The sequence below is a fragment of the Sparus aurata genome, chromosome 3 (genome assembly GCF_900880675.1).
Source record: "Sparus aurata chromosome 3, fSpaAur1.1, whole genome shotgun sequence".
In the NCBI taxonomy this organism is placed as follows: domain Eukaryota; kingdom Metazoa; phylum Chordata; class Actinopteri; order Spariformes; family Sparidae; genus Sparus; species Sparus aurata.
This window is the reverse complement of record NC_044189.1, coordinates 8,647,540-8,661,638: the sequence shown is the minus strand read 5'-3', so window position 1 is coordinate 8,661,638 and position 14,099 is coordinate 8,647,540. Positions and strand designations below refer to the sequence as shown.

Below are 14,099 nucleotides of genomic sequence, written 5' to 3'. Positions count from 1 at the left end.
TCTTTTTGTTGGTTTGTCTTTATTATGTACAGATGCTGTTAAATGAGGTACGTTGGCCTGTTAGAACAGAAAGAAAGTTAAAAAATAAAGTCTCACCATCTGAGAATAATTTTGACCTCATCAGAAAAACTCACATTGGAGATAACACATTCTAGTGTTAGTAAAACAACAGAAGACCCGCTTACAAATTAGCTGCTAAAATTAACAAAGCATCACAAAAAGAATATCGATATCGGACGACTGATCAGTGCGAAAGGAATGAATTATGTGGCTCCGGTTATTACTGTCATTTGCTCTTAATTTACATCTTATTGCTCCAGAAACTTCTCTTGTTGCTGTTTGATGTTATATTCACTTTAAGATGATGTAGTGGGAGTGTTTCAGCGTAAATAAGGCAGCAGGTTTGCGTTGAACCACTCTCTGGTGAACTGGAGGTGGTCTCCTGCCGACGCCAGAAAAACCAGCTTCCCAGCCTTGTCCATCGCTGCCAGGCCCAGACGGTCCTGCAGGTGGACACAGTTCACACCTCAGAAAGCAATTTTTGTTGTATAAACATTTATACTCTCTGGTGAATTCAGTCATTATCTACTCAGGTGAAGTTTTGTAGTCCACAAAACATCTCTGGAGCTTGTCAGCAGAACAGTGTTGCAGCATTCTCCTAAACTGAGTAGATGAAGAGTTAAAACATTAGAAATACCCCTGTACAGATGGCTTCACACAGCTCTGGTTGTGTAATCAAAGTCACCAGAAGCACCGAGATCCGAAAAAGGATTTGAAAAGACGTTGCTGACACCCTCTGTGCTGTCAAACTCGTGCACCAGCTTCAGACAGGATACACTTTCAGCTTTGCAGCTACAGTGAAGATTTCCGCTCTAAAAAGGGTATTAACGTCAACGTTAACAGTTTCAACGGAGTGGGGGATGTCGGTGCTTCTGGAGTCTTGGCTTGTGGCCGAAAAGATGTTTGGAGCCATTTCATGGTTGTTCCCCCCCGCCCAACGTTTTAAAACAAGTCCCCATCTACTTCAGTCATCTAGGAGAACTCTGCAACACCGTTTTACTGTGAAACCCCAGAAATGTTTTGTGGACAACAAAACTTCAACCTGACTTTCCATATATATGAAAAGAAAGTTCATATGGAGGTATGAAGTTCAAGGTATGAAAGTGAGTAGATAAAGTTATTAATGAACAGTTCATTGACTATGTAAGAACAATGATGCAAACTTCACACCTGAAAGAAGCACAAACGGGACTGGATGCAATTTGAAAATGTCACTTTGGCATTTTTCCCAAAAGAAATTTCGATGTTATTTAGACTAAACTAATTGTCAACAACATTTTTGTTCAGCGGTTAAAATTTTATGTATAAAAGTGAGGTGAATATGGACAGAAAGTCCCCGCATCATGATTTCTGGCTGAACAAGATTCACGTTTACAAAAACAAAATGACGATGCGAAAACTTTTTTTTTTAAAGTAGATTTTTGAGTACCATTCTGCACTCGTCAAAAACTGACACTCTGGGATTATATGATGAGTCCTCAGTCATCTAATACATCACTTTTTGATGAGTTGGGAGTGAGACTCAATCATTTCCACCAACAAATAGATTGTTAAACACCGTTACCTCTTTGTAGAGGACGCTGTCCTGCAGGGTCTCGGTCTCTTTGGCCTGGCCCGTTTTCAGGAAGCCGAACCACTACAGCAGGAATCAGGACAAGACGGTTTGAGATGCTGCCATGTTGTTTTCAAATACTGTTCATACACAAATCAGACAGTGATGTGATGTGTGTAAGTTACCTCTGTATCAACAGGATCCACCACAGTGTCCTGCAGGAACTTCACCATGATGAACTTCTCCAGCAGCTGAAGATTCTTCTTATAAGTCTCATTTACAGCCTTTAAAAACGCAGAATATTATTGCTGTTACACAACAAATGTCTGAACTTATATTGAATTTTGCATTAATCTGCTTTTGGTAAAGAGCTGCAGCAGCTCGCTCACCCTCTCCTGATTGATGTCGGCCAGGAAGCGGCTGTGCTTCTTGTACAGGTCGTCATTTAAGGGGTCGTGCCAGTACTGCGCCTGCACCAGGCTGATAACCACAAACACAACATCCAGTCAGAGCTACACATCAGTCAAACAGGACAAACAGACCATTGTTCTGTACAGCCAGTAAACAGACGAGCAACTTACTGTTTCTGCATCAGGTCGGTGTACGCTCCGTTGTTCAGAGCTTTACGGATCATGTCACAGATGTGGGAGCTCTCTCCGGGACACCTGGGCAGCCCATACACTCCTGAGGAGGGAAGAAACACACAGTGTGATAATGATGAGTCACATTCACATGATCCTCCAGTGCTTAAAAAGGACGGAAGAAGTATAAATAAAAGGTTGAGACAAGACGCACATAGAAATGATATTTTTAACACCTACAATTCAGTGACACTGAGCAAATTCCATCTGCTGAAGAAGATCGTAATCATATAAAACTCAAGTCTAACTTTATTATCCAAAAGAAGAAATATATTTGGTCAGCAGAGCAAACACTCAATGATGACTGACACCAAAACTTAATCTAGAATTGTGCTCACATTAACTCTGTGCGATTCTTAAAGACATTAAACAAAAAGTGAAATGTTTCCACAGAGGGAAGTGATCCGAACTGGTGTTCTGGCTCTCCATGGTGATGTTACCTTGGTGCTGGCCACCGATGGAGATCAGGTTTTTCATTGGTGGAGAGGGACAGCGCTGAGCCACAGCTCGCCTGTGAACAGAGGAACCAGGAAGTGAGCTTCCTCATTTTTATCAGGAGACAAATACATGTTTAAACAGACTGCAGCCTGAGAATGAAGCTCAGGACTTGCTGTTGTAAGAAATGCTGGTATTTTTTTTAACATTTCATTCACTCTGTAGTTGAATCAGGCGAGACGGGAAACCACACAAACACAGAATTTGTCCAATTCCCGCCACATTCACATAACAAAACCATTCAGACTCAGGAACAGAGGTTACATACAGAAATTGTGCCCCCTGGGAGAAGCCCATAGCATTGTATCCTCCCTTCAACTTTGGGTCCTGAGCCAGCTGACTGCACACCGTGGACACCTGCTCATTCACGTCCGAGAAAAACCCATTTTCTGTGTCCTGCAGGAGGAGAGACATGAAAAGTTGGGAGCGTGACGGACAGATTTAAAAAGAAGAAAACGAGCCGAGTCCACGAGGAGAAGAGCCGAGCGATAACGTCACGGTGTTACGACGGATCAAAGCACAGAGCGACAGAGTCATGCTGCTTCGCCATGAATATTAACTCTGAATTGTCACATAGTGGAGTTGTAAAGGAGCCACTTTTCTGATGTAACATGAGCCACGAGCTCTGCAAATATCACAGAATAGGAATCCTAACATGTCATGTGGATGTATCCATCTAACCTGATGTATTGCTGCATCTAACAAAAAACACTATGTTAGCTGAGTTGATATGCTCCTGCATCATTTCTATACTTATTTAGATTCTAATTTTTTATCTTTTAGAGTTAAGATTATTTTTCTGTCGACTGACTAATGGGCCAATCTCTGCAGCTCTACTGTGCCTATTTCTTCACTTCTCTCGTGACTGTTCTGGCTCACATGTGACACTCTGGGTTAAAAATGTCGTATTTCCACACGTATGCAGCGTTCGTTCAGGAGGGAAAGATGATCTGATGTTTCAGCTGAAGGCAGTGAATGAATGCATGTATGTGTTGGTTAAATCAGAACTCAAAGTGGCCACTTTTTATCCAGAAAACATATTAATTCAAAATTAAATGGATAAAACCTAAATATCATGTTGAGCTCTAACATTTAACATTAAAAATTCTACGTACACAACAGCTAACACTTAATACTCAGTTTATGTATATTATGTTTATTCACTTAATTCGATTTTTCAGGTACCTCAATGACATTCTTTCCAATCATCAGTGAGAGCACGTAAATGCCGGCGATGTCCTCCTCGATCATCTTCTTTATCGCTCCCATGCTGAGAGGGTTACAGCAGCTGTCACCTGGCAGACACACACATATTTACTTTACATAAACATCTGATAAACATATATTTTTTTTTAAATCGGGAGTTTCAGTGGAGCCACAGCAGCAAGTGGGACCTGAAAGAGGCACCTAACCACTGTTGATGAGGGAGAAGAGAAAGTGTTTTTTGTTTTTCACTTCCCCTGATGGGTATTTTCCAGCCACTGTGGAATTCAAATGAGCAACCTTCAAGTTGTAAGTATAACTGTAAGGTGCAGCCTGAGCACAACTCTGTCACATGACAGGTTGGGTAAGGTTTGTTTTTCAACAGTGCTGCAGTCAGTTAAAATTTCGAGGAAGTCGTGTTTTTTTGTTTTTTGCTTTCACCTTCACCAAAATGTGAGCAATTACATGGGTAGATGCATCATGTATTATCATGGGAGTTGCTCTCCAGGCTCTGGTGCAGCAAATGTTCCCCTTTCTGTACTGAAGCTGTCTGTGAATTTAAATCAAGATTGGTCCATTTCTGGTTCTCAGAGTTTAAAAATAGTGCAGCTTCAATAAAGAGCAGAACCAAAACTGTAAATGAGACAAATATGATGTTTTTTTATCAGCACAGCCACTCACCCATCCCGTGCCACAGCACCAGTGGTACGGTCCCGTTGTCGGATTTATAAACTGGGCTGCCAGCGACCAGCAGCACTGGACCAGCCAGGAGGAGACACAAGATGGCTGCTGTCATCCTGGAACCTGAAATAAATACACAGGAGGGTAAATTGCTGCATAATACAAATACAATCACATTTTCCTGTCTCCACTTCATATCATTTCACACATTTACTCAAGCACTGTACAATTTTAAGGCACTTCACTTGAGTATTTCCATTTTCTGCTACTTTAAATGTCCTCTCTGGTCGACTTTGCAAATAAATATAGTCATAACAAAGTCAAATATGTGCTGCCAGACTCTAATTAGAAGTTACTTCAAGGATTGCATGATACATCAGAGTCATGAGAGCACATTTATAATTAGTTTATTTGATCAGGAATCAGATAAATATACAAATAAAAAAAATAAACACTGATTCTAATATACAGAATAAAGCTGAAAATCAGATCTAATAACTGTCTTGACCAATATTGTCTCATGGTTTACAGTATATACACATACATACGTACATGTAAATATATGTATGGTTTAATTTTTTATTTGTACTATATTGAAGCACATTTAATATCAGATACTTTGACTGTTCATGAATATTTCTTTCTAACATTACATCTTAAATTTTAGTATGACTTTAGAGTAACTTAACAACACTTGTAAAATGTAATAATGTAATAAAAATAGTTAAATCATCAACCGACATCTGTTAGAGTCATGTGAGAAACAGAAACTAAGCTGTGTGCATTTCCTGTCCTCGACACTGTTTTTTTACTTCATAATAACTACACGGACACCGTCTTAGAAATAACTGCACAACGACAACAAGGTTAAAACAGATGAGAGGCTCAGTCTTTGTACAAACACGAGATAAAGATATTTTCAATGAAGCAATATTAGCCTGAACAAGCTAACTAACTACTCAACACGCACAACATGAAATAAATCTGTGACAACACGTTTTAAATTGCGCAGGAGCATTTTTACGCTATTTAGAAGGTTAAAAATCAACAAAACGTCCTCAATACTAATTTATGTTTAATAAGAAAAGCCTAAATCATGTTTCAAATGACCCTAATTTCCCAAAACATTACTCACTGTCTCTGTGCTCGGTTCTTCCGGCGTCTATCTCGTTGGACTGCGCGTCATGTGATTATGTTTAGAGCGAATAGCCAATCAGCGCGAAGGGGCGGGGTCAGCAGCCAGGGGGGCGGAAGTGTCTAACTTGTGACTAGCCTTTTTTAGTAGTCTCGCCATTGTTTTCTAGCCCGATTTAACCATCTCTCTGCCGATATTATGAGTGTTTAGCATCTTGACATTTTTTATTTTAAATCACATGCGGATACGTCACAGCCTGGCATGGCTTTTTAACATGTAAACAGCGCGCTCTGGCTGTTGGCTAACTAATTAGCTTGCCATGCTAGCTCGTTGTGGAGAGAATCGACAACAACATTCCTGTGCGGATTATTCAGCCGCTTAAAAATCAAAGTTCAGACACAGAGATCGGCTTTAAGGTGAGCATAGGCAAGAGGGAGAGGGCCAGGTTGTAAAGTACAGGATGTCTATTCAGTACGAGGAGCCAACGTTAACGGGGAGTTACGATGTTGTGGGGTCGTTTCCTAAAAGTTTTGGTTATGGGGTGGAGGAGCCAGACATGGAGGAGAGCTCCGCATCAGCTGACAAACCGAGGATCCTACTGATGGGACTGAGAAGGAGTGGAAAGTCGTCTATTCAGAAGGCAAGTCACCTAAAAGTGCTGCCAAGCTAACCTGGAACACACCTGTTTAGTTACATGACAGGGAGAGGTGTTATTACAATGAGCCAACACAACATTCCTGCATTAAGTGGCACCTTTTAAGCTTTTAATGAGAGATGCTGGTTCAACTTCATGATTAAATATAGTTATATGATATTCCTTCCTCTTGTATGTTACGCCTTAATACTGAGAGATGATTCTGATATTTAAACGACCTTCATTGATAAAATGGGATGGTCAAAATATCAGAAACACTCCCCGGAGTAGCCTATGTCAAAATAAAGCTGGACAGCAACCCAAAAAAACAAAATGTCAAAAATTGAGTCAGCGCCTTTCTAAAGCAGATTCAGCAAAAACTGAGCATCACAATCTTCATGACGAGATGGAACTGATTGCAGGACTGATGCATTAGACTGTATTCTTTTTGATAAGCAGGTAACTGATTTAAATTACAGCTAAAAGACCTTTCTCAGAATGACACGTTTATTCTGTGTCTCACTCTGTGCATATTTCGGTCAGAAGTTTTATTATCTGTTAATGTTATAAAGTAAATCAATAAAGTATATTATCAGATTTAACTCTTGAATGTATGTCAACATCTGCATCTGCCTCCAAGCTAGGGGGTTTTATCGGTCCATGACATGGGTGAATTCTACTTGTAGGTTTATAGAATCGCATTGTGTTAACATACATTTAGGTTTAAAGAATGAAGGCTGTGGATCGGTTAGATGTTGAACTGAGAGAGTAATCCCTCGTGCTTCTCTGTGCAGGTTGTATTTCACAAGATGTCTCCCAACGAGACGCTTTTCCTCGAGAGCACCAACAAAATCTACAAGGACGACATCTCCAGCAGCTCCTTCGTCAACTTCCAGATCTGGGACTTCCCCGGCCAGGTGGACTTCTTCGACCCCACGTTTGACAGCGAGATGATCTTCAAGGGAACCGGCGCTTTGATATTTGTCATTGACGCTCAGGTGGGATGACATTATTTTAAATCGAGGCTCACATTCTAGGTTTTAAAGGCCTTCTGTGTGAGATCAATCAACACATCACCTATAATCCTGTCCTGTGCTGAATTTGTCTTGTTTTTAGGATGACTACGTCGAGGCTCTCGTGCGGTTACACCTCACTGTGTCTAGAGCCTACAAAGTGAATCCAGACATAAACTTTGAGGTGTTCATCCACAAGGTCGACGGGCTGTCTGATGACCACAAAATAGAAACACAGAGAGACATTCACCAGAGGGCCAACGATGATCTGGCAGACGCCAGCCTGGAGAAGCTTCACCTCAGGTCAGTGTGTGACACGTACTGCTGTTGGTCATCCCTTGAAACCAAGTTAATTTTTAAAATTGTAGTCTAACAGGATGGTCTTGTTCGTGCTCCTGAGAGAGATGTTAGTTCCTCATAACTGAGCTCACAAACTGCAGAATGTTTCTCAGAGGTGTTTAATGCACTGAAAGGAGAAAATTACTGTACGACAGCAGCAGAGAAAACGATCCCACCTTGTTCTGGAGACGCTGTCACTTCTGCCTGTTTGCCCGTATTAAATTCAGCTGTTTACTGAATCTTTACAAAGGTCAGTAGTCGTTCTTTAATCATTTGCTTCACAGGTATTAAACACGAGCCTGCTGTGTTAAATTTAACGACATTGTCGAGTTACTTTTTATTTTGGCAAACCTGTGTGATGTGATAGTAAAAATGGCTTCCTGACCTGTTGTGTCCACTCTCATCAGCCTCTTTTCCAGCGGCAGCACACGGCTGTTTTTTTAAGGAACAAACCTAAAAAAATCAGACAACAGACGGACAAAATGATCTACTAGCTTGTGCAGTTATATCAGCTGCTAACAAGAGACACATATTTAATACTTCAGTGTTTTAATTTGCAATATGCTTGTGGCTTATGCTTTTCTTATTATCTATAGACAGAGCAGCTGCCCCACTCTAAACTCTTGTAACATCTGACATGAGCCATAGGTTTTATTCTCATGTGTGAAGTGAGAACATCTGCTTTACCAACATCAGCTTCAAAAGCAATTCCACCGACTTCATTGACATTCAGAAGCGGAGCTGAGAGCCTCAGAACAGTGAACAGAAACTGGTCATACTGCTCTCAGTTTCCATCACGGTTAGATTTGTGGGTAAGTCCACGTTGGGAAAAGACTGTTTGACTCTGTTTTACCGCCTGCAGTGATGTCTTCACGAACATTTCCTGCCTGCATCCGAGCATCATCCAACAAGACGAAGAGTTTTGCTTTAAACAGTGTGATGAGTGACTCGAAAAAATAAACAATACAGCATAATATGAAAAGATTCCTCCGTCATCGCTCGATAAACACATCTTGTCATGTCTCACAGTCTTCCTGATTGATGATTCAAACGTTGAAGTTCAGGGGTCAGCTCTGAAATGGAGCTGCCAGATTGCAGCTCCATTTCAGATTGCCAGATTGTGGAACAGTTGGATCGGCACATCGTTTCATCCTCACCGGAAGCAGACATGACATCACCAGTCTTGTAGCATTTGCGCTGGGATTTTAAGCTTACTTGGTGACTTTGTATATTTTTGTACTTTACGCTTTTCTCCTTTCCCTCCTCAGCTTCTACTTAACCAGCATCTACGACCACTCCATATTCGAGGCCTTCAGTAAAGTCGTCCAGAAGCTCATTCCTCAGTTACCAACGCTGGAGAACCTTTTGAACATTTTCATCTCTGTACGTTGTTTCCTTTTATTTACATTGTTTAACTACATAAAAAAGTGTCTTTTCTTAACCTTCTCTAATAAATGTCTTTTTTTTTAATGTTTTGCAGCATTCAGGGATCGAGAAAGCCTTCCTGTTCGATGTTGTTAGCAAGATTTACATCGCCACCGACAGCTCTCCTGTGGACATGCAGTCCTACGAGCTCTGCTGTGACATGATCGACGTGGTCATCGACGTCTCCTGCATTTACGGGTTAGAGGATTTATATTCTGCGTGTTGGCAGAGATTGTTTCCTTTCTTTTCCCGACATTTAAAAGTGTCCTTCTGTCTTCTCTTTCTTGGCAGTCTCATGCCGGATGGCAGCGGCTGCGCCTATGACAAGGAGTCTTTGGCTATCATCAAGCTGAACAACACTACAGTGCTTTATTTGAAAGAGGTCACAAAGTTCCTCGCGCTCGTCTGCATCCTCAGAGAGGAGAGCTTCGAGAGGAAAGGTAGGTAGTTTCAGACTGTATAAACGGGTGAAGTTGGCGTTTGTTAGACAGGTTTGATGACACAGGATGTACTAAATGTCTCATTCAAGTGTGAAGCTGCCAGCTCAAAAGTGATTCTGCAGAGTGTAACTTCGATTTATTCCAGTTCTGTGCTTCAGTACAAACTGAGGTACTTGTGCTTTATTTGAGTATATTATTTTATGTTACTTTATACTTTATACATTACATGTCAGGGAAAGATACAGTTTTACTTTCTTAAAGTTATTTGACAGCTATCGTTACAAATAAGGATTTTAAAAACAAAACATAGGATAAAGTAAAATACATTGTTATAGATTATAACAGTATAAAATAACTAAAAATTAGCTTTTCCATTGTTCCTTTTCCTTTTTAGAGATCAGATACATTTTCCTAATAATACTTATTCACTTTAACGTTAGCAATATTTTCAATGCAGGACTGTTTTCTGTTCCTAATTCATTTAAGTAAACAACTTGAATACTTCCTCCACAACTGTCATGACTTTGGAATAATAAAATAGTAACCCTCGCCGAAGAATTGCTGTCAGTCTTGTTATTAGGCAGTACTTATGACATACAATCAAATTATATTTTATAATAATTCAGCTAAAAGTATATAAATTAGGACTAAGTCACAGTACAGACGATGACAGCGTGCAGCAGGGGTCTGAGCGGGGTTATTATTGAAGCAAAATGTTTATTTAAACATAGACACCCTGTTGTGTTACTCAAGTAAGCTGTCTTTTTAATATGCTGGGGTTTATAAAAATGACTGCTGATATTAGAACAACCCACAAAACAGGAGAAAACACACTTCAAGGCCTGCTACGCATCATTTCACACCATCTTATGGAAACATATCACTCAGTCTGGAAACTGTAGCAAAGTGCTACATGTTGTTTTTCAGATTTTGATCTGATGCAGTTTTGTTGTTTGCTGACTTACAGATGACGGCACAGATAATATTTCAACTTAAGTGTAAAAACAACATTTTGATGTATTTATTTGCAGAGTGAAAAGAAAGCAGCAGAAACGCAGCAATGAAAAAACAGAAGCAGATTGTGCAGATGACACTCAGAAGCTTGTAAGAGGAAACGCAAAAGTGCTTTCTCAATGATTGTCGTTACAGTGAAGCTGACAGGCAACCAGTCAAGAAATAGTCTTTATGCTAAGCTAAGCTAAGCTAACCTGCTGTCGGCCGTAGCTTCACATTCTGCACACAGATTAGAGAGCGGTGTAAAGAGGTGGCATTGATCTTCTTATCATACACGAATGAGATCATTTCACGTGACATCATCCCTCAGACATGAAGTCAAGTCTCTGCGTAACATCAACGCTTTAGAAGCTGTGAGTGTGTTTTCTCCAGCGGCCGAGTTAATGATACAGTCAGGAGTTGTTTTTCCCACTTTCTGCATGTGTTACCAGCGTAAATACACATTTGCAGCTCATTTAGATCAACAGATGCTCTGTGGCTGCACTCGAATATCCAACGTAATATTATGACATGACCGCTGTGTTTGGTGGAATATTGTAGGTAATTTGTGGTGGATTTTTTTACTTTACAAATTACAGACATGATCTCTGCGATTATTACAAAATACTGGAGATCCTCATGCAGTACTATTCCAATGCAAACCAGGCTTTGCACTCTGTACTTAACATTTAAATGTGTTATTCTTTCTTTTTTAGGTTTGATAGAGTATAATTTCCACTGTTTCCGGAAAGCCATCCACGAAGTGTTTGAAGTTGGCACCTCGCCGCAAGACGTCAGCTCGTCCAGCAACAACCTGTCGAGCCTGAAGTACGCCGCCATGAACGGAAGTGCCGTTTAAAGGGGCCGAGATGAGACGAGTGTGACTCGGCGATCTCAGACAATGAGGGGAGACGACGCGAAAAGCACACATCCATCCCATCTGTCCATCAAATGTTGCCTTCCTGTGTGAAACTGAATGTGGCGGCCGGACTGAATCTGATCCACCTGTTGTATCGTCACAGGTGACATATGCCAAAAAAAACTCTACAGTAGTTCCTTCTTCGTGCACATTAATCGGTAGTGAAATGTCTGTCAGCCATGTTTACTTCCTTGGCCAGTTGATTCTGTGTGTTTTACAACATAAAAATACTGCAGTGCTCCCTGGACTCCAGTTGGAACTGTATTTCCAGTAACAGACTTTACATTCTACAAGGGTACAAACTTCCTTCATCCTCCTGCTCATTTTATCGTGACATATTGAGTGCTGTAAGTTGATTTAATCCCCCCGTATGAGGAGAGAAGCTGCGTGTTTGTCCTTCAGCGTGTTTTCTGTCGATAATGACTCATGCGACCAGCGACCTGCGCTCTGCTCAGGATCTCCACGGATCAGAACTGTGCCAGCTACACCATTAGAGCCGCGGTTGATCAACAGAGGGGAGGACGGCATGTTGGTCTTAATGGAGTCTGGAAGAAACAAGCTGCCACGACACTGACCAACGACTTCGACCAAAATTTACGCTGCAGATTGAGTTTGTAGCTTTTCTCAGCGCGAGCGATGAGTTTGACCTGAATAATATTTCAAAGACCTTTATGATTTGTTTTTTTATTATTGTACATAATTCTTTAATAAAATATGTTTCGTATTTTTGCTGAGTCACGCTCAACTGAATCTTTATTTATATGGAAGCCCACTTGGGGAAAACACAAATCCATCGTTTTTAACTTCCTTGTCCTCAAGTAGCATCTTGTGATTTTAAGAATTATGAGCTAGCATGTAATCATGAAGGGAAAAACATTTTTTTCTATAATAAGTCATAATCATAATAAATATTTTTGTTTGAAATATGTTAGTTAATATCTACTTTTAATAATGAACTGTTTCTGTCCTACTTATGACATTTGCTCCTACAATTATATGAAAATGTCAGAATTTCATAGATATATTTCTAGATTTATGACATGCTAAGTCAGAATTATGAATAAACACTCTATAATGGAAATAAAAACTGGCATAACTGGGCTTCCATGTAGGGCATATTTATGAAGCATCTCATCATTATGAAAAACCAAAACTATCCAACAGTTAATACTCATAATTTTATGAAACTGGACCATAATTATAACATTATATAGGAAGTCATGAAAATCAAACAACTTATTGAATTAAATTATGAAAAAAAAAAACACTTTAAAATGACATAACTTTTTCCAACAGGCAGAATTGGGCTTCTCTCTTCTAGACTTTTCAGCTTCATGTTGTTTTAATCTAACCATGTGCATCCAATACAGCTCCACCTGTACCTATCAGGTGTGAGCAGCAGGTGGCAGCACATTCACATGTAAATATCTTACATTTCTGGACGATGCTGAAGATTTCCCCTCTCACTCAGGCTCAGCCAGTCCGTTCATATTTTCTAAAAACCTTCCACCATGAGGTTCTGAGATCTACCGGTCCATCAGCAGGTCTCTGCACATAAGCCTCCCGATGCTACACACACGAGCTGAAGTCCTTCATCACATCACATCCACATGTAGTAGTGTGCATCCCGACTTAATGGGTAGTGGCAGGACGGAGCCACAGCTGAAGCCTCTAATCGTCCCCAGACCTCCTGCTCACCGCCGTGGAAAATGGAGGTCAATGAGAGGGAAAATGATATCTTGCTCTCCGAGATCCTGCAGTTTGCTCCTGACCACAGAAAAGTTAATGCAGCCGAGAAAACACTGAAGAAACTCGAGACTTCAGAGTGAAGTAGACTTTGTGTTACTAATTCTGTCAAACTTCTGTTTTAATGGTCAAAATGTCTTAACGAGTGTTCAACACGTCTAAAAACCAAGTTATAAAAAACATATGTGAATGATGTGTTTGATGAGGTTAATAAATGGCAATTAAATAAATGGTCAAAAAATGTTTTAGAAAGCGTAAAAAGCTGCTTTATAACACAAGGATTTGTATAAAGTGTTAATAAATGCTTTGTAACATGTAAAAACAGTTACAGGCACTCTATAAATGTTAATACATGTCTTATAACATATAAGACTCAAATGTGGTCATAAATGTTTATATATGTAAATACAGTTATTTATAAATGTTGATAAATGTTGTATAACACATGTAAGATCTGTTCACACATATAAACAATATGTTTTATAACTTACCATAAGATTTATTTGTGTGTATGAAAACTTAATAATTGCTGTAATAAGCACTGTTAGATTTAAATATTTGTGTAAACTTCAATAAATGCTTTATAACATGTAAAGACAGTTCAGAAGTGCTTTTATAAACTATTAATAAATGCTTCATTGTGCACTGTACTGTTGACAGAAAGGTCTACATGAGTCCACAGATAATCAAATAAATGTGATAATATCTCCTAATCACTACATTTATAAAGGCTCATTAATAGTAAGTGTGAGAGTTAAATGTTACTGTGAGGGAACCTTTTTAAAACGGTTCTGCACAAGTACTATTGTTACATCATGTGGGT

At 39.8% G+C, this 14,099-nt stretch overlaps 2 protein-coding genes across 3 annotated transcripts; one reads left to right on the top strand and one right to left on the bottom strand.

Moving 5' to 3' along the window:
• Window positions 1–5,883, bottom strand: ppt1 (palmitoyl-protein thioesterase 1 (ceroid-lipofuscinosis, neuronal 1, infantile)). The gene is made up of 10 exons (XM_030412787.1): window positions 5,768–5,883; window positions 4,633–4,755; window positions 3,934–4,043; window positions 3,017–3,144; window positions 2,694–2,764; window positions 2,194–2,296; window positions 2,002–2,092; window positions 1,798–1,896; window positions 1,625–1,696; window positions 1–503 (listed from the first exon to the last, which is right to left on the bottom strand). Exons 2-10 carry the CDS (start codon window positions 4,745–4,747, stop codon window positions 381–383), a joined length of 912 nt encoding a protein of 303 aa, XP_030268647.1. The 5' UTR covers window positions 4,748–4,755; window positions 5,768–5,883; the 3' UTR covers window positions 1–380.
• On the top strand, window positions 5,844–12,264 carry rragcb (Ras-related GTP binding Cb). 2 transcript variants are annotated; one of them, XM_030412786.1, is made up of 7 exons: window positions 5,846–6,407; window positions 7,196–7,399; window positions 7,518–7,717; window positions 9,022–9,136; window positions 9,234–9,376; window positions 9,470–9,618; window positions 11,328–12,264. In XM_030412786.1, exons 1-7 carry the CDS (start codon window positions 6,228–6,230, stop codon window positions 11,468–11,470), a joined length of 1,134 nt encoding a protein of 377 aa, XP_030268646.1. In that variant the 5' UTR covers window positions 5,846–6,227; the 3' UTR covers window positions 11,471–12,264. The 2 variants fall into 2 exon arrangements, with proteins under 2 accessions (XP_030268645.1, XP_030268646.1); XM_030412785.1 differs by having other exon boundaries at window positions 5,844–6,407; window positions 9,234–9,618.
• Window positions 12,265–14,099: the final 1,835 nt, after the last annotated feature.